Raw genomic sequence first — 22237 nt, 5'->3', positions numbered from 1 at the left:
CCACGAACCGTGAGATCATGACCTGAGCCGAAGTCCAAAGCTTAACCAACTGAGCCACCCGGGCGCCCTTCAGGCTTCTGACTTGAGCCTCTGTGCTGCTGGTTTTCTCTGAGGGGACCTGGGGAGGGACGGAGGAAGTAGCGGCGGGTGCCCCACGTCCCTCCGCCTTTTCCCAGATTCCTAACTCATCCCAGCTTTTGTTTGGTTGCTCGTAACAAAGACATAATAGTAACGTGCCTTGCTTTATCTTTACGATGGGAACAGTACCCCCGCTTTAAAAGGCTTCTCGTAAGGATCGCATCAATACACCCAGCACAGCTTCTGACTCGTAGAAATTTTAAGGTTGCTCTTGGTGTTTTCTTGGACTTTGAAAGTATCCTGTTACGGAACGTTCCAACGTACCCAAGAGCAGTCTGATATGATTCTTCTAGTTTCTGTTACTGCAGAACAAGCCACTGCAAAATTTAGTGGCTTTCAGCAACAGTCATTTTATTGTCTCTCACAAGCCCTGTGGGTAGAGAATTTAGAAAGGCCTCAGCTGGTCGGTTCTGTGCCCGGCCCGGCTCCCGTGTGGTTGTAGAGTGGCAGCTGGAGCTTGGAGCAGCCAGGCTGGGCGCGTCTGCACACCTGCCTGTCTCACCTGGCTCGGCCGCGTCTCCGCATGTCTGTCCCCCTCCTCCCCTCTCCGTGTGGCTCCCTTCACGGGACAGTTTGGGCTTTTCAGAGCCGGGCGGTCTCATAGCGTCTGTCCCACTGCTCTGTGCTGTTGACCAGCCGCTGAGGTCAGCCCAGACTCCAGAAGAGGAGAGCCGAGAGCGTACAGACATGCCTTTCAAACCCTCACGATGGGGGCGCCTGGGTGGCGCAGTCGGTTGGGCGTCCGACTTCAGCCAGGTCACGATCTCGCAGTCCGTGAGTTCGAGCCCCGCGTCAGGCTCTGGGCTGATGGCTCGGAGCCTGGAGCCTGTTTCCGATTCTGTGTCTCCCTCTCTCTCTGCCCCTCCCCCGTTCATGCTCTGTCTCTCTCTGTCCCAAAAATAAATACATGTTGAAAAAAAAAAAAAAAAAAAAAAAAAAAAAAAACCCTCACGATGGTGAAGCCCGGGTCGTATGACCCAGCCACAAACAATCCTCACCGTTTCAGTCCTGTTCTGTCTGTCCCCCATGCTTTTTCCTGGAGTGTCTAAAGCAAAAATCGGGCACCGTATTGTTTCCACAATAATACTTCAGAATCTAACGGGTGAAGACTTTTTATTTAACCTACGTGCTCACTAATAATTCTTTGATACATCCGATGTCCGAACCACATCCATAGGTTTGCAGTATAAAACCATTACGGATTTTCAGTGTAACCACATGTAGCGTTTTCCTGTCTCATCTGCACAGGGATTGTTCGCTGCCAGCCCAAGTCACATGTTAGGATCACACACCTCTACCTTTCTTTACCTTTGTAACTTTTCTGGAATCCACGATTGCCACGTTTTTGTCATTTACTAACCTTCTTGCAACTTTTTTCACATTCTGTGTTTCCTCCAAGTGCCTGTGCGTGGGTGTGGGTCTGTCCCTTACCTTATGTGACGGTGAGAGGCAGTAGGAAATAGCGGATGTGAAGTCGGAACAGCAGTGTCTGGTGTGAATTCTGTTGTCTCCTGTTGCTGCTGTCCTCAAATGGGAGTCCTCTCTGAGGTTCTGTTCTAACAGCACGGCTGATAGGACATCTGCAATGTAAGCTGTTTTGTTGAAGCTTGGCCCCCCCTGTAAAGCAGATGACCAGCTAACTTTTTACTTAGAAACCTCCAAGGGTCAATTGCTGAAGATGCGTCTTGTTGAGTCGATTCAGATCTTTCAGGAGAAGGTGTTGAGACCGTACCATGGGCTGTGGGTCTAGCTGCCGGTCTTCCAACACAGGCAGGTCGGAAGGATGCTGAGGAACTGTATATCCTGTTTTCCTGGTGGAGCGCGTGCCCGGATCTTCCCTCTCCTGCTGGCAGGCGGCATGGGGAGGATGTGGGGTCTTAGCACGTCTCACGCACGACTCCCAGCACTTGGGTTTTGGGCTCTGCTGTGGCCCAGTTTCCATGGTCCAGCACTTTGAGGCCTCCCGTTCCTGGTCTTTGGAGTTCGCCAGACAGATACACTTCCTTCTCGTTAGCGCACCTCTCTGAAAAAGGTTGATTCTGACTTTGTGCCCTCTCCTGGACATTTACCATTCTCTACTTCTGTTCTTGATAAACGTGGTTGGAGAGTACAGGCAGTCAGATATCTCTTGGCCTGTGCTGGTATGGATAAATGATTGACTAAACGGGTGAGAAGAGGCACGTCTCTGGTGCAGAAGAATTCCAAATAATATGTGTGTGGACGCACCGCCCTGAAGGAGGTGGACTCCCACTGCCTACCCCTAAAATGCGAGCTGGGCACGTTGACTTATTTGCAGAGTGCGGTACGGAAAAGGGCGAAGGATTAAAACCCCACGGTGGAAACCCTTCCAGACACGGCGTAAGGCCCGGTGGTCAGTGTTCGCATCCCGGTGGTAAGGGGGCCGACAGTGTGTACCTTGATGGGACCAGTGGGGACAATGCTTCACCTCTGTCATCTTCTTCCCCCAGATACATTGACTTAGTCTAATCACCATAAAAATATCAGACTAGTCCCCCATTGAGGGGTAATCTACAAAGTTCTGGGTCACTAATTCTCAAAACTGTCCTAATAGGAGAGGGGTATGTGGTACATAGAACTCCCTGTACTGTCTTCGCAGTAATTCTGTAAATCTTAAACTTCCAAAACAAAAGGTGTATTTTTTAAAGAATTTGTTAAAACTCATCCTATTTATAGCCAAATATAGCATTAATCTGGATCATTTATTCTGGGAACCCTTAACAGAATCTTTTTAAGGATTTACCGACCTTAGAGCATCAGCTAGAGCTGACACAGAGCCCTTTCTCTTGAGAGGCCTTTCTCTTCTTTGCTAGGAAGACGTGTAAACCTCAGAACCCCCCAAACACCTGTTCTTTCAGTATCCGAGCAGCATAAGTACCTCTCCCTGTGTAATTTTTTTTTTTAACATTTATTTATTTTTGAGACAGAGACAGAGCATGAGCGGGGGAGGGGCAGAGAGAGAGGGAGACACAGAATCTGAAGCGGGCTCCGGGCTCTGAGCTGTCAGCACAGTGTCTGATGTGGGGCTTGAACTCACGAACAACAAGATCATAACCTGAGCCAGAGTCGGACACTCAACCGACCGAACCACCCAGGCGCCCCTACCTCTCTGTATAGAGCAGCACTCAAGCCTGTAGCCTAAGCCCAGTGCTGACAGCTGGTTAAAGTCCTTGTAAGAATACAGGCGGATCATGGGGGTGCCTGGGCGGCTCAGTCGGTAAGCGTCTGACTTCAGCTCAGGTCATGATCTCGCGGTCTGTGGGTTCGAGCCCCACGTCGGGCTCTGTGCTGACAGTTCAGAGCCTGGAGCCTGCTTCAGATTCTGTCTCCCTGTCTCTCTGCTCCTCCCCCACTCACGCTCTGTCTCTCTCTCTCTCTCTCTCTCAAAAATAAATAAACATTGAAAAAAATTTAAAAAAAAAAAAAAAAAAGGCAGAACCTTGTATTGCAAGTTCCCTGCAGTTCCCTCCCAGAACGGGGGCAGGGGTGGGGGTGTCCAGGCAGTCTCCTAGTTAACGTTCACTGTGGAGTTTGTGCCTCTTGGTGTTTTTTTTTTTTTCCGGCAGAGGAAACGTTGCTGAAACATCTACCATCTTGAAACTGGAGCTCTCTTACTGGTTATTTTCTCCTCCTCTGGAGTTCCCAGAGTACGATGAATGGAAGTGTCCACACTTTTTCAGAAATACAAGTTGTAACTGGGAAACGGGTGACACTTACTTTGTGTGAGCTATTTTTCATAACATTGGAAGTTGCTTAGTATCCTTGTACAATGCAGTGAATAAGGTCTGAGTCTTCAGGAAATGGTTCTGTCATGGAGCCTTTTGTGGGTTGCTGGTGTGTCAAGTACCTGAGTAATTTTTCATTGGTCGGTAATGTTCACCTGCTTCCCTCTGGTTCACTGACGTGATCTCAGATGACTTTTCTGTAACTCACTGTCCATTGGCTTGGCACTTGAAAATACTCCTCTCTGCTACAAATTTGAAAATTGCAAAGCGTATTTCCTTGTCTGACTTAATTTGGAATATCACAGTGTGTGAATGGTAATAATAATGAACACTTGGGCCCTCGCCGTAGGTCGGCCACTGTTCTGAAGGCCGTGTGTGTGTGTGCGCGTGAGTGTTCACCCTGCCTGCGGAGCGCTCCTGTAGCTCACGCGTGAGGAAACTGAGGCGCGCGAGGACAGTCACTGTGTGATAGAGCTGGCTTCAGAGCCTCCGCCCTAACCGTTGTTCCCGCTTTCACACTTTCTTCAGTGGGTCTTACACAGATTGTTAAGGGACTCCTTCATAACAATGACCTGGAGGCCCACGGGTCACTGGCCCGTGCCACGCTGTGGTTCAGGCGAGTGGACTCTGCATATGCACGATCCCGTGAAGTTGGAGAAGTAACTGTCCTAATATAAAATTGGATGCAGGGGGTGTATCACCACAGCTTTTTGTGATGGATGGAATTCATGGTTTACTCGGAGTCTGGTGGCTTTTATTTCCGGCAGGTGTCCATTTCATCTTTTCTCTTGACCTCAGATGTGTTCGGTGACTTGTTTTTTCTGGTGCGTAAGGAGGCTGAAGTTCTTCCCCGTCTTTCCTACAGAATACTTCGAACTTTGTGCAGAAAACTAAGACTTCCGGAAACTTTTCATTTCCACCACTTGGCACACCTCACTCCAGGCTTTGTTGGCGCTGACCTGATGGCGCTCTGCCGAGAGGCAGCCATGTGTGCGGTCAGTAGGGTCCTGATGAAGCTGCCCGAGCCGCGGGCCGACCCTGAGATGGAAGCTTTGCTCTCCAGAGGAGGCCGGGGAGACGGAATCGGAACGAAGCCCGCTTCTGAAACACAGGAGCTTTCCCCGCAGGTGCCGAACCTGTCCTTCGTGTCGGCCGCCCAGCAAGCGTCGGTATGGTTGAGGTTTATGATTTATGTTTTATTGGCATTTTATCCACAGAATAATTATCAGTTACACCCAGAATGTCTGTAGCTTGAAAAGTACAAGTTGTTTTACTTTTTTAGCTGATCCCAAATAAATTCCTTTTACAATATTATGAGGCTCCGGACCAGGGGTTGGCAAGCTGTGGCCTCCCCACCGCCTGCCTGTCTTGTAAATTGAAGTCATAGCCGCACTCCTGTATTTACATGTGGCCTCCCTGCCACCACACTTCATAGCGGTGCCCCCACAGGGGTCCCTGGCGTGAGGCTGTGCGGCCCACAGGCTTGCGGTGCACACCCTCCAGACCTGGCCAGAGAGAGCTGGTCGGCTGCTGGAGGAGCGCCGGGCACCCGGTTGTATTCCCTGGTCACCTTCTGGTCAGGTGCGCCGGGACGATCCTCTGGCGCCCGGTGTCCGTGAGCCGGCGCCGCGCGGCTCTGGAGGACAGTACGTGCGTGAGGGGACTCGTGCGTCCAAGGTCAACGCTGCAGCTGTGAGCTCTAGGAGTTCATACTTTGTGCGCAGGCTTCATACGGCCCTGTCATCGAAGGAACGAAGCGTAAGCGACCATGGCCTGCCCGGGCCACACAGCTGCTTCCCAGAGCAGGTCCCGGTCCGTGGTTGTCAGATGTCTTTTTCCTCCTCACTCACTTGGAGCCACAGTCCATCTGTTAAAAAGAATAGTAAGCATATTCCTGATATGAGACACACAGAAGTTAGGACTTGACAGACTGACTCCGGGTTACTTTTCTCCCACCTTTATAGTGTCCTCAGAACAAGGAGTCTGTTTGCCTCCGAAGCTCAAGGCTCCACGTAGTGCCCTTCGAGGAACCTTGTTTTCAATTCTACTGCCACCAGAGTAACTTTGTTTGAATTTCATCAAGATTCAGCTGCTTCGTGGTTATTTGTAAATGAAAACTGGAAGAAATAGTTGCAGAAATGACCGTTACCAGCCGCCCATGTTTGCCACAGCTGGCCCTCGTTAGCACACGGACGTCCTTGTCCTGCATTTGGTTCTAGTCGGTGGACCTTTCCTCGGCCAAATCTTCATCCACACAGAGTAAAAGAAATGGCTTCTGTCGGTGGAGAAAATTATTAAAATCCACAGTAGTTCATTATAGCTTAAAGAAATATTGCGGTAATAATTTTTAAAAGCACAAAAATAAGTTTTCCGATATATATGCAGTTTTTCACTTTTCCCTTCGATCGCTCCCTTTAAGGATGAATTGCAAAGGCTGCTGGTGTTGCTGCGAAACCAGGACCCCCTCTCAGAGGAGCGGCTGCAAGGGCTGCGCATTGAACTGAATGACTTCATTGTTGCTCTGTCCTCCGTCCAGCCCTCGGCCAAAAGGGAGGGCTTTGTCACTGTCCCCAATGTGACTTGGGCAGACATCGGTGCCCTGGAAGATGTCAGAGAGGAGCTCACCATGGCCATCCTGGTAGGTGTGTCCGCCGTGGAACGGCGCTGGCCCGTGTGACAGGTGCAGGTGGGCTGGACTGTACGTTTTCTCTCATGTGTTCTGCTGTACTATCGTTCAGCCTCCAGCAACCTGTTTTGTTCTTTCGAAGTCTGTTTTAGGCTCATTCTGTGGTTATGCTTGAATTCTGTGGCAGTGAATTAAAAAAAAAAAAAAAAGTTGGGTTTCAACCAAGAGCCGACCATTTGAGAAATATTCTCTCAACTCGCTCCCACTCCTGTGGGTCAGAGAAGTTTCATAAAAGTCTGGATCGATTTTCGTTCACTCTTACTTTTCCACTTTACTGATCTTTAATGAGGAACGATCTACGTAGAGATGTGTAGCTGCTGGGAGAGGAGCAGGTGCAGGGCCCGGGCATGCCTGGCTCCTGACCACGGACAGCACGGCCTCTCCTCCATCTCTAGGACACCTTCTGAAAGCTTCATAGCCTGGAAGTTTAGGTAGTTTTTTTTTAAAAACCTTGATCTTAAGATGCTGAAGGTGTTGTGTCTTTATGTCTGAAGTGCTTTCAGAACTTACGTTTAGGTGTGATTTCCTCATGAGCAGGGACTTGATTTATCACCACGTACCCCGTGCTTGGCGCGGAGGTAAGCGCCCGGCCGGCACTGTTCTTACCTCTGGACCCTATGGTCACGGTGGCAGCTTGCATCTGGAGAGAACGTGGACGCGCGGTGTGAATGGACATTCGTAATGGATCAACTTTGGTGTTGTTTTTTACAGGCACCGGTACGTAACCCCGATCAGTTCAGAGCCCTCGGATTGGTGACCCCAGCTGGAGTCCTCCTGGCGGGCCCGCCCGGCTGCGGGAAAACGCTGCTGGCCAAGGTGCGCTGAGTGCAGCTGCGGGTTTTCTCCCCTGCTGTCTCGTCGGGTCCTGGGAATTTAGCCTACGTGTTAGAGTGGGCTAGTTTTACATAATTTTTCTCACAAGGTCATTTTAGTAAGACTGACAGTTTTCAGGAATGTGTCCCGCTTTTATTTTAATTACAGAAGGTACATCATTGGACATTTGTGAAATGAAAAAATTTTTTAATTTTTATTTAATGTTTATTTATGAGAGAGAGAGAGAGGGAGAGAGAGAGAGAGCGCAAACAGGGGAGGGGCTGAGAGGGAGGGAGACACAGAATCCCAAGCAGGATCCAGGCTCTGAGCTATCGGCACAGAGCCCGACTTGGGGCTCAAGCCCACAAACCGCGAGATCATGACCTGAACCGAAGTCAGACGCTTAACCGACTGAACCACCCAGACACCCCCATGAAAGAAAAAATTTTTTACGTGAGCCATGGCCCCATCAATTTTAATATAGCAAGTATCATATTCCCTGTAACTCTGGCTTTTTAGTGAGTACTATCGCATAGTTGTAGTAGCTGACCTTGTTTCCTGCTTTGCTGTAGTTATTTATAACCTAAGTATTTTCTTCGCTGTTCCCTACAATTGTTATTTTAAAAAATTGTTTTTTTCGGGTCACCTGGGTGGCTCAGTTGGTTGAGTGTCTGATTCTTGGGTTTAGCTCAGGTCATGATCTCACAGCTTTGTGAGATCGAGCCCCACATCAGGCTCTGCACTGTCAATGCAGAGCCTGCTTGGGATTCTGTCTCTCCCTGTCTCTGCTTCTCCCCTTCCTGGGTTGTCTCTCAAAATACATAAACTTTAAAAGAAAGAAAGCGAAAGCCAATAAGTATAGTTTTTAAAGCCCACTGGTAATTTTTAAAATGCCACTTAAGAAGCGTAAGAAACCATTTTTGCCTCCCAGACCGTCAAAGGTTAAAAGCAATGTTAATGGCTGTCACTGTAGAATCTGCACAGACGGTCTAGAAGGCACTTTGGTAAGGAAGCAGATGTGATCTGGTAAGGGGTCATTTTGATCCAGTGGAACAGGTCGAAAGCTTTAAAAACATTCCTTTTATTGAAAAATTACTTAGGGGGCGCCTGGGTGGCGCAGTCGGTGAAGCGTCCGACTTCAGCCAGGTCACGATCTCGCGGTCCGTGAGTTCGAGCCCCGCGTCAGGCTCTGGGCTGATGGCTCGGAGCCTGGAGCCTGTTTCCGATTCTGTGTTTCCCTCTCTCTCTGCCCCTCCCCCGTTCATGCTCTGTCTCTCTCTGTCCCAAAAATAAATAAAACAAAAACAAACAAAAAAAAAAACGTTGAAAAAGAAAAATTACTTAGAAGTGCGTTCTAATAAAATGGTTGAGATACAAAAATTTAAGTACAGGACTATTCAATGTAGTGTTGTTTCAGTGGGGGTCATTTCCGTAAAGTACAGAATACCTTTACGATAGAATTCTACACAGACGTTGAAAATACAGACGTGAGCATATATTGATATGGGAAGATGTTTAATATTGCTGTGTGAGAAAAGCACTTTTAAAAAGCTCGTATTTGTCAGAATTCATGTAAAAGTTATGGTACACGTTATCTTGATATCTGCATCACAGAAGAACATCGAGAAGAGCTGACAAGAAAATGAAGCAGTGGCTCGTAGTAGGTGGAGGGGAGAGGATTTAATGTGTCTCCCTTCTGCTTCAACAATTTTCTAAAAGTTTGTTTTTTTTTGTTTTTTTTTTTTTTTTTAATTTTTTTTTTTTTTTTTCAACGTTTTTTATTTATTTTTGGGACAGAGAGAGACAGAGCATGAACGGGGGAGGGGCAGAGAGAGAGGGAGACACAGAATCGGAAACAGGCTCCAGGCTCCGAGCCATCAGCCCAGAGCCTGACGCGGGGCTCGAACTCACGGACCGCGAGATCGTGACCTGGCTGAAGTCGGACGCTTAACCGACTGCGCCACCCAGGCGCCCCTAAAAGTTTGTTTTGAGAGAGAGCGTGAATGGGGGAGGGGCAGAAAGAGAGGGGGAGAGAGAGAATCCCAAGCAGGCTCCATGCCACCAATGCTGAGCCCGTCATGGGGCTCGATCCCACGAATTGTGAGATCACAACCTAAGCCAAAATCAAGAGTCCGCGCTCAACCGACTGAGCCCCCCAGGCGCCCTGTGTTAGCTGTCGTTTTTAACATCTGTATGATGTTCCACCTATAACTTACTTAGCCTTTGTCAACTTTTTAAATTATTTGAATTACTCTTAAATTAGGAAATTAAAAGTAAAGACTTTTTAGGAAGTACTACAACAGCCAAATAATTTGTGAGTGCTCCGTAAATGATCAGATACCCACAGTGCCATTTGCTCACATATGTATTCATGTGGACATGTGTAATACATACGTGAAGTTTTCCTAACTTATTTGTACTGATATTACTGAGTTTCCTTGCTTAACGCTTCCAGTACTCTTGCGAGGCATTGCTGTGAGGGGGGTGGGAACACCAGCAGAGGTAGTTCTCTGTTTTCTTGACAGCAGTTTGGGAAGAATGTAGCCCAAAAGAAGGTCCTGCACGTGAACATGTCAGTTCACCAGGTGGACGCGGTTCCCTGGCCCCGGTGCCTTGTATCGTTTGTTTTTTAATGAGTTACGTTTGCCTTTGAGTAGCCCTGCTCCTGGCAGAAAGGAGACAGGTTATTTGAAATCCATGGATATTGTTAGATCCCAGAGCAGATTATCCTCCTGCCCCTGCTCCTGCCTCCCCTCACTGTCAGCAGTTTGGCACCTGTCTGTGCAGTCAGCTTTCTGGCACCTTGCTCGTCCGGAGCAGGGAGTCTTACCCGGGACTCCACCGGTGGGCCTCAAGCCCACTGGATGCGGGTGGTGTTTTTTCCAGGGAGAGGGCTCACCACTTTCTTCAGATGCTCCAAGAGGTTCATGCCCGGAGGAACAGAATAGTAGAAATAGTAGAAAATGCCCTCGAATGGCAGAAGCGAGATGTTACCTTGGGAAAGTTGTGGATCCGCATCCTGGACAGAACCTGGTTAGAAGATGAGGGTTTGGGCTGGTCTTCCTGCTTTGGTTCACTCACCATCGCAGTGAGTTTCCTAAGCGCGAGGACATAGGACGTCCGTGACCAGCAGAAAGTGCAGGTGTGTGATTCCCAGAGCCAGCACGCTGTGGGTTGATGACTAATAAACGTCATCTGTCACCTGGGACACTGGCGCGGACGCAGGCAGCTGCTGATGCCGCAGGTGAGGCTCATGGTGACGTCCGGGAAGAAAACGTACGGTAGGGTCACCGTGTCCCACGTAGGAGACGGGGAAGATCTCCGGCAATTTCAGGAAATGCCGGCAGTCACAGTGGGTTAAATCTCACTTACGTGGCCCGTGGAAGCCTGGAAGCTGATGCGGAGGAGTCAGACTTGAGTCGATGTGCGTGACTCGCCGTCACGCGCGGTGTCGGGTGGCCGGGAGGAGGAAGCTGAGTGGTGCGGGCAGCCCACGCACATCCCTCTGCCAGCGGTGGCCGTGGTGCTTGGCGCCAGCCGCGTAGCGGCCTTGACCGCCTGTTTGGCCCTGAAGCGGGGAGGGACCCCGAGAAAGCCAGTGGCCGGACTGAGGGGAACTGTCGTGTCCCAGACTACAGGCTGGTGAGCTGTGGTAAATATTTCAAGTTGTACTCAGGGGTAAAGGCGAGTCCTAGGGAGACGATGTGATTGGCGTTCTTACAAGGGGACTCTGGTGAGTGGTAGAGGAGAGCGAGAGTGGAAGGGGACCGGTGAGGGTCGTCTCGTCCAGTCTCAGTTTGGTTTCTTTGCACATCCAGGTGGTCTGCGTGAGGGGTGGGTGGCGGAGGAGCAGAAAGCGTCGGACGCGGACATTTTGGCCTCAGGCTGACGGGACTTGGAGACGGATTGGATGATGTGACAAGGGTCAAGGGGGCCACCAGGCTCTGGGGCTAAAAGCTGTCGGAGTTGGGGACGTGGGGGTGCGGAGGGAGCTGGGACAGATCCAGGCGTCCTGCTTTGGAAATGATGGATTTGAGACATCAGGTCCGGAAGGAGATGCCGAGCTTCCTGTCGGGTGTGGCTCTGGAGCTCCGAGGCCAGGCTCCGGGGAGAGAAGGGACTCTGTTCCCTGATCCTTGGTGACTTATTCACATTTCTTCTCGGCACTCAGGTGACCTCTCTCGGGTTCTTTTACACGTACGACCGTGTTGGCTTTGAGCCGTGCAGTTTAATCGTTACTAAAAGTAATCTGTAAGCGCTGACCCGTGGCCAAGACTAATACTGAGGTTTTTGAATTTTGGTTTATGAGTGAACGATTGCTTTCATTGGGCAAGGCACGCCTTGCTGCACAGACTGGGATTTCACTGGAACTGCAAGCCGGGCTACAGACACGTGTGTGTAAGCGTGTTTGTATAAGCAACACCTTCACACAGATGGTCCACATCACCCTGTCTGGTTTCTCGTCTGAGTGATTTTTTTTTTTTTTTTTTTAATTTTTTTTCTTAACATTTATTTATTTTTGAGACAGAGAGAGACAGAGCATGAACGGGGGAGGGTCAGAGAGAGGGAGACACAGAATCTGAAACAGGCTCCAGGCTCTGAGCTGTCAGCACAGAGCCCGACGCGGGGCTCGAACTCACGGACCGCGAGATCGTGACCTGAGCCGAAGTCGGCCGCTTAACCGACTGAGCCACCCAGGCGCCCCTCGTCTGAGTGATTCTTAGAAAGTTGTAGATGTTTCTTTGATTTTTTTTTAACCCATTTCTCCTTTTCCTTTTCATCTCCTTCCTCTGATGAGAGAAACAGTATAAACTGCAAAAAGTCCTGTGTTGTCACAAATTACTGTTTACTGTAAATTTTTCTGATTTGTATCTTGGTTTTTTTCTCACTAGGCGGTTGCAAATGAGTCCGGACTGAACTTTATATCTGTCAAGGGCCCCGAATTGCTAAATATGGTAAGTTGTGGCGTTAGCCTTGGTCGTAGATGAGAAGTAACGGCTGCTCCAGTTACGAGCAGAGCGTCCCTGCGTCCTGGAAACACGGGACGTTTTGGTGAAGTCTCCACCTCAGGAGTGAAGACATTGCTTTGCTCTGTTGTACGAAGTGTGTTAAGTGCTCTCTTAACTAAGTCTCTTCAGCTCTGAGCCTCCATTTTCCCTCCTGCAAAATGGAAATAATCAAAAAGTTGACATTTTAGGGGCTCCTGGATGGCTCATTCAGTCAAGCATTTGACTTCGGCTCAGGTTATGATCTCACGGTTTGTGGGTTTGAGCCCCGAGTCAGGCTCTGTGCTGACAGTGTGGAGCCTGCTTCTCTCTCTGCCCTGCCTGCCCGCCCCCCAACCCCCCAAATAAACTTTTTTTTAAAGTTGACATTTTATTTTATTTTTAAAAATTTTTTAAAGATCATTTATTTATTTATTTATTTTGAGAGAGAGCACAGGGAGGGGCAGAGAGAGAATCCTGACAGGATTCGCACTATCACAGTGTGGGCCTTGAACTCATGAACCACAAGATCATGACCTGAGCCAAAATCGAGTCAGTTGCTTAACTGACTCAGCCACCCAGGTGACATTTTAAAGTGTGTACTCTGAAAAAATAAATAAATAAATAAATAAATAAATAAATAAATAAATAAAGCGTATACTCTGTGCCGTGTATTCGTCAAGCACTCTACATATACAGCCGACCCTTGAACGACACGGGCTTGAGCTGCGCAGGCCCACCTATGTACGGAGACTTCTCAATAAGTACAGTCCTGTAAGTGCATTTTCCTTATGATTTTCCTACTGATATTTTCTTCTCTTTAGCTGACCTGACGGTAAGAATTCACAGTTTGATACATAGAACACACAGCCGACAAAAGTCAGTTGACTTCGTGTCGTAAGGCTTCCCAAGGTCAACAGCAGGCTATCACAAGTTGAGTTTTAGGGGAGTAAAAAGTTACAGGTGGATCTTCAACAGCAGGATGGGTGGTCAGCCCCCAACCCCTGCCTTGTTCACGGTGACAGTCCCGTGAGATGCGGGTTATTGTTTCCTCTGATTCCTGATTTGCAAACGAGGAAACTCAAGTCTGGAGGTGTCACACACCTTGGCCAAAGTCCAGTGGCCCTGGGGGAGGAGAGCTGAGGTTTGAGCCTGGGCTACGTGACTCCCAGCGTGCTTGCCTCATCCTGATGTCCGGTAGCTCACACGACTTGTCTCAAAAAGTAAAAGTGCTCTGGGGGGAGATGCTACAATACTATACAGTAACTCCTCTCTGCCTTCAGTTTATATATCTCAGATTTTAGAGATTTTGAATATTGTATTATCCCTTCGTCCTTATGAGAAGTAAAAACACCGTTCCGTTCTGTAATGCGTTCAAAGAAGTAAAAGTAGTATCGTTTGGGGGCTCCTGGCTGATTCAGTCAGTAGAAAATGTGACTCATCTCAAGGTTGTGAGTTCGAGCCCCACATTGAGTGCGGAACATACTTAAAAAAAAAAAAAAAGTATTGTTTGTTTCAAAAGGCTTTTTAAATGTATCCCCCTTACCAGTTTGTATATGTTCCTATTGTATGTGTTACTTTCCTCCTAAAATAAGGATTTGTTTTTAAGCATTTCCTGCGGGCTTTCTCCGTACGTCTTTACTTTGAAGGGAGAGGATTGTTGCGGGTGGAAGCCGGGAAGGACAGTTCTGCCTGACAGTGAGGGGCTCTCATCCCCAGCCAGAGCTGGGTGTTGTGTCCGGAATACCAGAGCCGACAGAGGCTGTAAGCAAGGGCACAACCTTGCTTCACATTCTGAGGATCTGTTCCAGGCACGTGAGAAATTAGGAAGAGTAACGTATCTGTCACCCAGCGAAGCCCCTGCAGATCTTCCCTAACCACGTCCCCTGTTCTCTCTCCCACAGAATTTACCGTAATCCTGAATTTGGTCTTTGTTCTGTGTACTTTCTGCTTTTATTACATATGCATATGTATCCCTAAACGACATGTAGCATTACTGTCCGTGTTTCAAAAATGTTTAATGAGGCAGTTGGAAATTTGAACACTCCCTGGATACTCGATGCTAAGACAGTAATTTTTTTTTTTTTAATTTTTTTTTTTTTTTAACGTTTATTTATTTTTGAGACAGAGCGTGAACAGGGGAGGGGCAGAGAGAGAGGGAGACACAGAATCTGAAACAGGCTCCAGGCTCTGAGCTGTCAGCACAGAGCCTGACGCGGGGCTCGAACTCACAGACCGTGAGATCATGACCTGAGCCGAAGTCGGACGCTTAACCGACTGAGCCACCCAGGCGCCCCAAGACAGTAATTTTTAAGGGACTGGTGAAACAGGTGACGGGGATGGGAGCACACTTACCTGAAGGAGCACAGACTAACTTGTGGAAGTATGTGGTCACCAGACCTCGAGCGGTCTGGACACCAGCAGGGTGTCTGAGAACCGACTCAGTTCAGCTCAGTTCTGATGCTACCAGGACACGACATCCGATTCCTCAGGCTGAGGACTCGGTCCTACAGGAGTGTCCCCCACCCCCTATGGCAGACACCAGTCACAGGCCCCAGGCTGTCACCTGTGCTTCTGACACACCGACTACAGATTAGAGGCTCCAACCAACTCCTCCTCAGTTTTGATTAATTTGCCAGAGCAGCTGGCAGAACTCTGAGAAACACTTGTGTTTACCAGGTTGTTGAAGGACATGATAAAGAAGAAGAATCAAGAGCAAAATGAAGAGGTACATAGGGCACAGTCCCAACCTGGAGTCTCATGGGCCTTGGGGCCTGGCTCCATGGTTCCCCAGGTCTGGAAGGACCAAAAACTGCCCTTGAGTTTCTGTGGAGCCATGATTGGCTGAGTCATTGACCTTTGTCTATTCAGTCTCCGGCCCCCTCCCCTGCCTGGAGGTGTGTGTGTGGGGGGGGGGGGGGACACTGAAAGTTACACCCTGTAACCATGGGGTTGGCCCTCCTGGCAGCCAGCCCCACCCTCTAGTGGACCTCCACGCGCTTTTGTGGCTCTGACAGTTTTCAGAAACTTTTGGGGAAAACCAGATATGTCTGAGAAGTACATTTGGTCATCTGAGTGATCAAATGTATATTTCTTGTAAATCATTAGATCGCAGTAATACTTATCTCTGTTGACGTGTTTACCTCTAGTTCATCAGTTTTCCGTGTGGCATGCCGCTGAATGAACAGAACCACACTTCTAAAAAAATCAGTTTCTTTCTTTCTTGATGTTCAGATCGAACATTACATACATACATCCTTACTTTCATCAGTGAGCTATTTCCCGTGAGGGTATGTTCTCCGAAGGAGAATTGCTGTATCTTCACTCCTGGAAGAGAAAGTTTTGCCAGCTTTTCCCCAAGATGGTCGTTGCTGTTACGCCTCCACCAGCGGTGAGTGGGGGTTCCCGCTGTCCCACATCCGCACCATTCCTGCCAATCCGAGGACTGAGCCTTGTTCTCATTGTGTTCTGACTTTTTTCCTAGGGAAAGGTGGGGAGGAGGTCTGTGGCAGAGCCTGGAATGACCGGGAGAGATGAGGTGATGTAATGAGGAAGATAAACTTCTTGGGATTAGATAATGAGTTTGCTGTAGGACGATTCAGAATCAAGGAGTCCAGAGACTTCCAGCAGACACAGGGATGTGAGCCCGGAGTTCAGGAGATTCGGGGTGGCACTGGAAACCCTGGGGACAAACAGTGGGGTCCCTGACCCCAGTAAAACACTGCTGGGGATAGGGAAGGAGGAGACTGGTCTTGTAAGGGTGGAGGACGCCCAAGACTTTCTGAGCCTGAACATCCAGGAGGCTGTTTCTTCAACCTTGTCAGTAACCACAGCGTACGAGAAACCGAAAGTAGGGCTTTGGGTTTGGCAATTAGAAGGTCATTGGTGACTTCAGGGAGGGTGTTTTCAATAAGGGTGTTTGCAACAGCCAGGTTATCACGGTTGAAAACGGAAAGGCAGATAAGAAGTTAGAAATGATAGCTATAGGATCCTTATTTGAAATATTTCATAAAGGCCAAGATAGTGGGATTTTCTTCTGTTTGCTTATTTTTAAACACTGTCACCTTTGTTAAGATTGATTTTTATTCTGTCCTTTTGAAATTGTAGGTTTATCTTCCCCTAAATTAAGTTTCCCTTTGGCCATTTGGTTTGCTCTAGCCACAGTGCATTTGCCAGCTGTGTTGATCGTTCCGTCGACCCCTGTCTGATACTTGACCTCTCCCAGCTCACTGTTACTTTTTCTTTTAAAATATCTACTATTTTGGTCCAGCCTTTCAAATATAATTTTTGCTGACTTGGATTCTTTAGGAAATTGAGCCAGTCTACTGTATTTATATACCACACAAGATGTTATGATCAAGGCCACGACTTCTGCTTCCCAAGGACTATCTAGACCAGCCGGGAGTCTCAGTAGCAGGAGACTCTGTGAGGGCAGAGTGGGGAGAGCAACAGGAAGAAAGTCGGGGACCTTCTCGAATACCAGGAGAAGTGGAGGCAGGTTGGAAGACAGATCAAGTAAGGGAAGCACCTTGAGCAAAAGTACCAAGAAAAGACAGGACAGATGAGAAGACAGAAAACCCTCCCGTCACTGTCGTCCATGGCGTGTGCTTTCTGCCTGCATTACTTTATCACGGCCGTGTGGTCACGAGAGCGTAACAAACACTGGCGGTGGGGTCGGCACTGGAAACAGTTTGCAGACTCTGTCCTATTTAGCAGTTTTATTAGGAGAAAACATGCTTGGTTCACTAGTTTGAAATTTTACGAGAACAGTCTCTTAGGCCTCATGAACAGTGAGACCATATTCTTACATGTAGCTCTCTGCATTAACTTGTCCTAATGTTATAGGACGTTATGAATTACTGTGTTTCTTGACTGATCTTACTGTTTTATGTTTTGACTTAGATTTTACGGTATGGTATGTCCAGTGAAACCTGTTGAAGGCCTCACTGGCTCACTTCGCCTTCTCTGATGCCAAGTGACAAAGTAGATCTTTCATTAGCAACTTGACCCACGTGGAAATGATGGTCGAGCAGGAAATGGCAGTAAAGTAGTGTTGGATTAATGACAATTACTGCTGGGTGTTTTATATGCATACAGAGTAGGAGGTCAGTTCTTTTTTTTTTTTTTTTAATGTTTATTGATTTATTTTGAAAGAGAGCAAGCAGGGGAGGGGAGAGAGAGAGAGAGAGAGAGAGAGAGAGAGAGAGAGAGAGAGAGAGAGAGAGAGAGAATCCCAAGCAGACTCCGTGCTGTCAGCACAGAGCCTGACGTGGATCTCGATCTCACAGACCTTGAGATCATGACCTGAGCCGAGATCAACAGTTAGTCACTCAAACCTCCTGAGCCACCCAGGTGCCCCTCAGGAGATTAGTTCCAAAATCACAGTGTAGAATTATGGGATTGTGTCTGACCTAGAGAAGACCTTACATTTTTTTTTTTTTTTTAATTTTTTTTTTTCAACGTTTTTTATTTATTTTTGGGACAGAGAGAGACAGAGCATGAACGGGGAAGGGGCAGAGACAGAGGGAGACACAGAATCGGAAACAGGCTCCAGGCTCCGAGCCATCAGCCCATAGCCTGACGCGGGGCTCGAACTCACGGACCACGAGATCGTGACCTGGCTGAAGTCGGACGCTTAACCGACTGCGCCACCCAGGCGCCCCAAGAAGACCTTACATTTACTTTGTCTTTGTTTTAGAAACGAGGTAATCTATAGGCTTCAATAATAGCTGACTTTATTAAGTTGAACCATATACACTTGGCTGTGTTTCTGCATCAAAAATGGTTATATATCAGCAGTTCCATGCGGATCAACCTAGTACTTTGTGGACTCTGATATTTAAATGTCTTTTAAAACTAGTTTTACTGTAATTTGGCCCAAAGCCCCAAAGTTGAACAGTCTCTGCATTTTATTTCTGTGTGTGTTCAGTACGTTGGTGAGAGTGAGCGTGCAGTACGACAGGTGTTCCAGCGAGCCAAGAACTCCGCACCCTGTGTCATATTCTTCGACGAAGTGGACGCCCTGTGCCCTCGAAGGTCAGACCGAGAGGTAGGCGTATGCACCGTAAGCCTTTTGTAAGTTCTTATGAAGTCATTTCCTGAGAATACTGAGGTTCTTTAAGTGAAGAAACCTGGTAATTTGGAGTGAGGGCCTAGGCGTAACAGTTGTGTCGTTATCAGCCCTCGTATCCGTTTGTCTGTGTCATTTTGGTGGCACACTTGTGACTCACAGGGGTGAGCAGCTGGGGGTTGCAGTGATGGTGGCTGTGAATAGCCCGCCTCGTAATCTTGATCCTCATCAGGTGAATGGGCTCTTGAGGCCCAAGAAAATGTGCCTCGCGGTTCCACGCACCCAGGATGGGGTCAGGCGGTGCACTTTCTGACGCTGTACAGTTCGTGCCTGGGGAGGACGGGAAGTGGGCCTGCACTGCATTCCGCCTGCACGAGTCTGCAGCGTCGCTGGTCACGGGAATGTCAGCACAGCCGGGGCCTGGAAGCAGTCGTTATCAGAAGGACCTTGTCCCAGAGTCCACTGCTGTAAAGAGCACGTGGCCTTCTGGAAACCAGTATGCAGACTGTCTAGTGGGTACATTTGTGACACGATGACTAAGGAAGTGATTATGTTTCTCTTGTGATTCATCTTCAGATAGTTCTCTTGTGTGTGCCCTTAGGCTGTAAAACATTTATTAAATTCATTTCACTTAGAATCTCCAGAAACATTCCAAAGTCTCAAGAACAAAACTTGACTAATGTGAGTGTGATTCATGTCGCAGTGATTCTGTTTCCTCATCCAGTAGTCATCAGTAGCATCCCAGAAAATCCTTCTGGTCTTATCTCTGGGGGTGAGGTCAGTGGCCACGCAGAGGTCCTTCCCAGGTCACCCCGCCGGCTGGCAGATCCTGGAATCTGGTGGGGGATCCAGAGCAAAGCACTGCCCTTTCTGTCCGGCTGGTCAAGGCATGTTGTGCTCTGGAGTTGACTCCTATTTATCTCCTTGTCTTTGGTTCTGAATAAACCCTTCATTTGTCAACAGCCCCTATGTTGGTTTGCAGCCGCCTGTTAACGGCTGGTGATTTTGACTTTGGACAGATGCAGTGAGTGGGTTGCGGCTGGTCGGCCATTGCCACAGAGAGGTCTGTGGCCACACGAACCGTGCTCTGACGTCTGGGTTCTCGCTCGTTCTTGGATGTTTACTAACACGTGTTTCCATTTTCCAGTACCTGTGTTCTTCTCTTTGGACGTTTTCACCTGAAGGGGATTCTGAAGGAGAGAAATAGGGAGAAAAATGGGAATACATATTTCTTTTTTTTTTTTTTTTTTTTTTTTTAATTTTTTTTTCAACGTTTTTTATTTATTTTTGGGACAGAGAGAGACAGAGCATGAATGGGGGAGGGGCAGAGAGAGGGAGACACAGAATCGGAAACAGGCTCCAGGCTCCGAGCCATCAGCCCAGAGCCTGACGCGGGGCTCGAACTCACGGACCGTGAGATCGCGACCTGGCTGAAGTCGGACGCTTAACCAACTGCGCCACCCAGGCGCCCCTACATATTTCTTTTTTTAGCGCGTGAGTTATGCTTGGACACACGCTTGTGACAAAACTCAAATTAAGTACACACGTTAGTAGATCAAGAGTCCTTCTTCCCATTTCCCTCTGTTACTCTCCTTGGAGGTTATCACTCAGTTTCGTATGTAGTATTTGTTATTCTACAACTTTTCTCCATAAACTTAAAAACATGTATGGTTTAGAGTTTTATATGAGTGTGGTCATGCATCTTGATGATTTTCCCATGTGCTTAATGACTTAATTTTTAAACGATTGCATAAATGTTCTACATTCTGGAAACAGAAGGATTTCTTTAATAATTCTGTTTTAGACATTCACATTGTTTCTAATTGTTTTTCTTACAAACAGAACTGAAATAACATTCTAATCACATGCTTTTGTGCACATGTATGTGGACCTATACATACTATGTTTTGGAGCTGACATTAAATCATCCTTCACAAAAAAATACCGGATACATATGCCTGCCAACAGTATTGTCAGCAATGGCTAATACCCATCTTTTCATCTTTCGTCAGTTTTATTGTCAAACGTGACATTAAATCTTAGTATTCACGTCCCTGATTATCAGTGAGGTTGATTGTCTTCAGTGAATTTGTATTTCATCTTCTAGAAATTGCCTGATCAGATACTTTGATCCTTTTGCTATTAAAACTTCTTTTTTATCTATAGGAGCTTTTACGTGTGCTAGAAATTAATCCATTGTCTGATTGTGTGTGTTGGCACGTTTTTCCCAGTCTTCTCACTTACCTTTAATTTTTTTTATTACGTACAATGTTATAATTTTGTTAGAGTAAAACCTGCCTTTCACATTCCTGTGCTGATTCTGAGGATTTTGTCTGGTTTAGGTAGGACCGTGTCTGGGGCTGCTTTACTGTTCTGAGTCAGGATTGTCACTATGTGCATCTCCTGACATATTAGCTTTGTGTCCTCAAGGAGTGGTGACATGCACCGTTTCTTTTCTGGAGAAATTGTTACCACCTCTGTGTTGAGGAAACGCAGTAATCCCACCGCCCCCCCTCCCCCCGCCACACATACACAGCACTGCTTTTCTCATTTCTTCCATCGGGCGTTTAAAACCTTTCTGTGTCAGAGTGAGCTCCCCTGTGTCCACCACCGCCCTGGACCTTTCCCTTGGGTATTGCCGTAGATCTGCTTGTGTGCCTCTGGGAAGAAGCCTCGTGTCCCAGTCCAAAGTTCTGGAACATCTCACATCCCAGGGGCTCTCGTGACTGAGTCTACATTTGCCGAGTAGGAGATCTGTTGCGACTCTGGATGTAGAGTTCTCTCTTGTCCAGCAAGAGACAGGGACACAGGATTGAAAATGCGAGAGAGGCTAATGTCCTGGAGGAGAGGAGAGCCCCGAGTAAGGGTCCTTGCTCCGTTTTTGTTTGGATCAGAAGGCTTACAAGCGTGATGGACTGGACGTGCACAAAGAGACAGCGGAGTCTTGAACATTAACTCATGGGCGTGGGGGAAAGGGGTTTTGGAGATATGCTGTGTTAGGGTTTGTGTCAATACAAAACAAAATCCTGGCTCTGTGGAAGGTTGTTTACAGCAGACAGGAGGCCCCACCTCTGTTTACCTAAACTGGCCTGGGGGACCGAAAGGAGAAAGGAGCATGCTACCTCAGGGACAGCAAGGCACCTTTGTTTTGCTAATTAGCTCCGCTCTGGGCAACTTCACCCTGCCGGTGGTCTTAAGTCCTGTTTACCTGTTTACCTATTTTGGTTCTTCCTTCCTGTGAAAGCAGCTTTCTCCTATTGTACTAAGTTGGGGGGCATTTCCGCCCTGAATACCTAATCTTGTTTACCTCATCTTGGATGTTTTCATCTTGAGATTTCCTATTCCTATACCTTTGTCCTTATACTGGGGGCCTTTGCCCTGTTTACCTAATCTCGTTTACCCAAACTTGGGTGTGTTCACCCTCTGACTTTCTAATTCTTTATGCCTTGTTAACCCATGGTGCAAGCTCAGGGAATTCCTAAACTTATTCCCCACAGCCATTAGATCTTTTCTTTTTTTTTTTTTTTTTTAAGTTTATTTATTTTGAGAGAGAATGCATGTGTGCTCGAGGAGGGGGGCGGAGAGGGAGGGAGAGAGAATCCCAAGCAACCTCCACACTGTCAGCGCAGAGCCCAGTGTAGGGCTCCATGACTTGAGCCGAAACCAACAGACGCTCAACTGACTGAGCCCCCCAGGTGCCCCGTAGCCATTGGATCTTTGAATAACTTGGAGGCGTGAGATTTAGATCAGCCAGGCCTGCCCTTGTCTGGCTGTGAGGCCTGGACACGTGGCCTCTCCGAGC

General features: G+C 47.9%; 1 protein-coding gene across 5 annotated transcripts in view; it reads left to right on the top strand.

Moving 5' to 3' along the window:
- NVL (nuclear VCP like) overlaps window positions 1-22237 on the top strand; it is a 90892-nt gene that overhangs the window by 25511 nt on the left and 43144 nt on the right. For all 5 annotated transcript variants that reach the window (XM_058701821.1, XM_058701822.1, XM_058701819.1 and 2 more), the window contains 5 exons: window positions 4747-5050; window positions 6301-6519; window positions 7279-7383; window positions 12273-12335; window positions 18295-18414. In XM_058701821.1, the coding sequence (XP_058557804.1) occupies window positions 4747-5050; window positions 6301-6519; window positions 7279-7383; window positions 12273-12335; window positions 18295-18414 (811 nt within the window). The remainder of the gene's footprint in view (window positions 1-4746; window positions 5051-6300; window positions 6520-7278; window positions 7384-12272; window positions 12336-18294; window positions 18415-22237) is intronic.

Source organism: Neofelis nebulosa, chromosome 15 (genome assembly GCF_028018385.1).
Source record: "Neofelis nebulosa isolate mNeoNeb1 chromosome 15, mNeoNeb1.pri, whole genome shotgun sequence".
Classification (NCBI taxonomy): Eukaryota; Metazoa; Chordata; class Mammalia; order Carnivora; family Felidae; genus Neofelis; species Neofelis nebulosa.
This window is presented reverse-complemented; position numbering and strand designations above follow the sequence as displayed.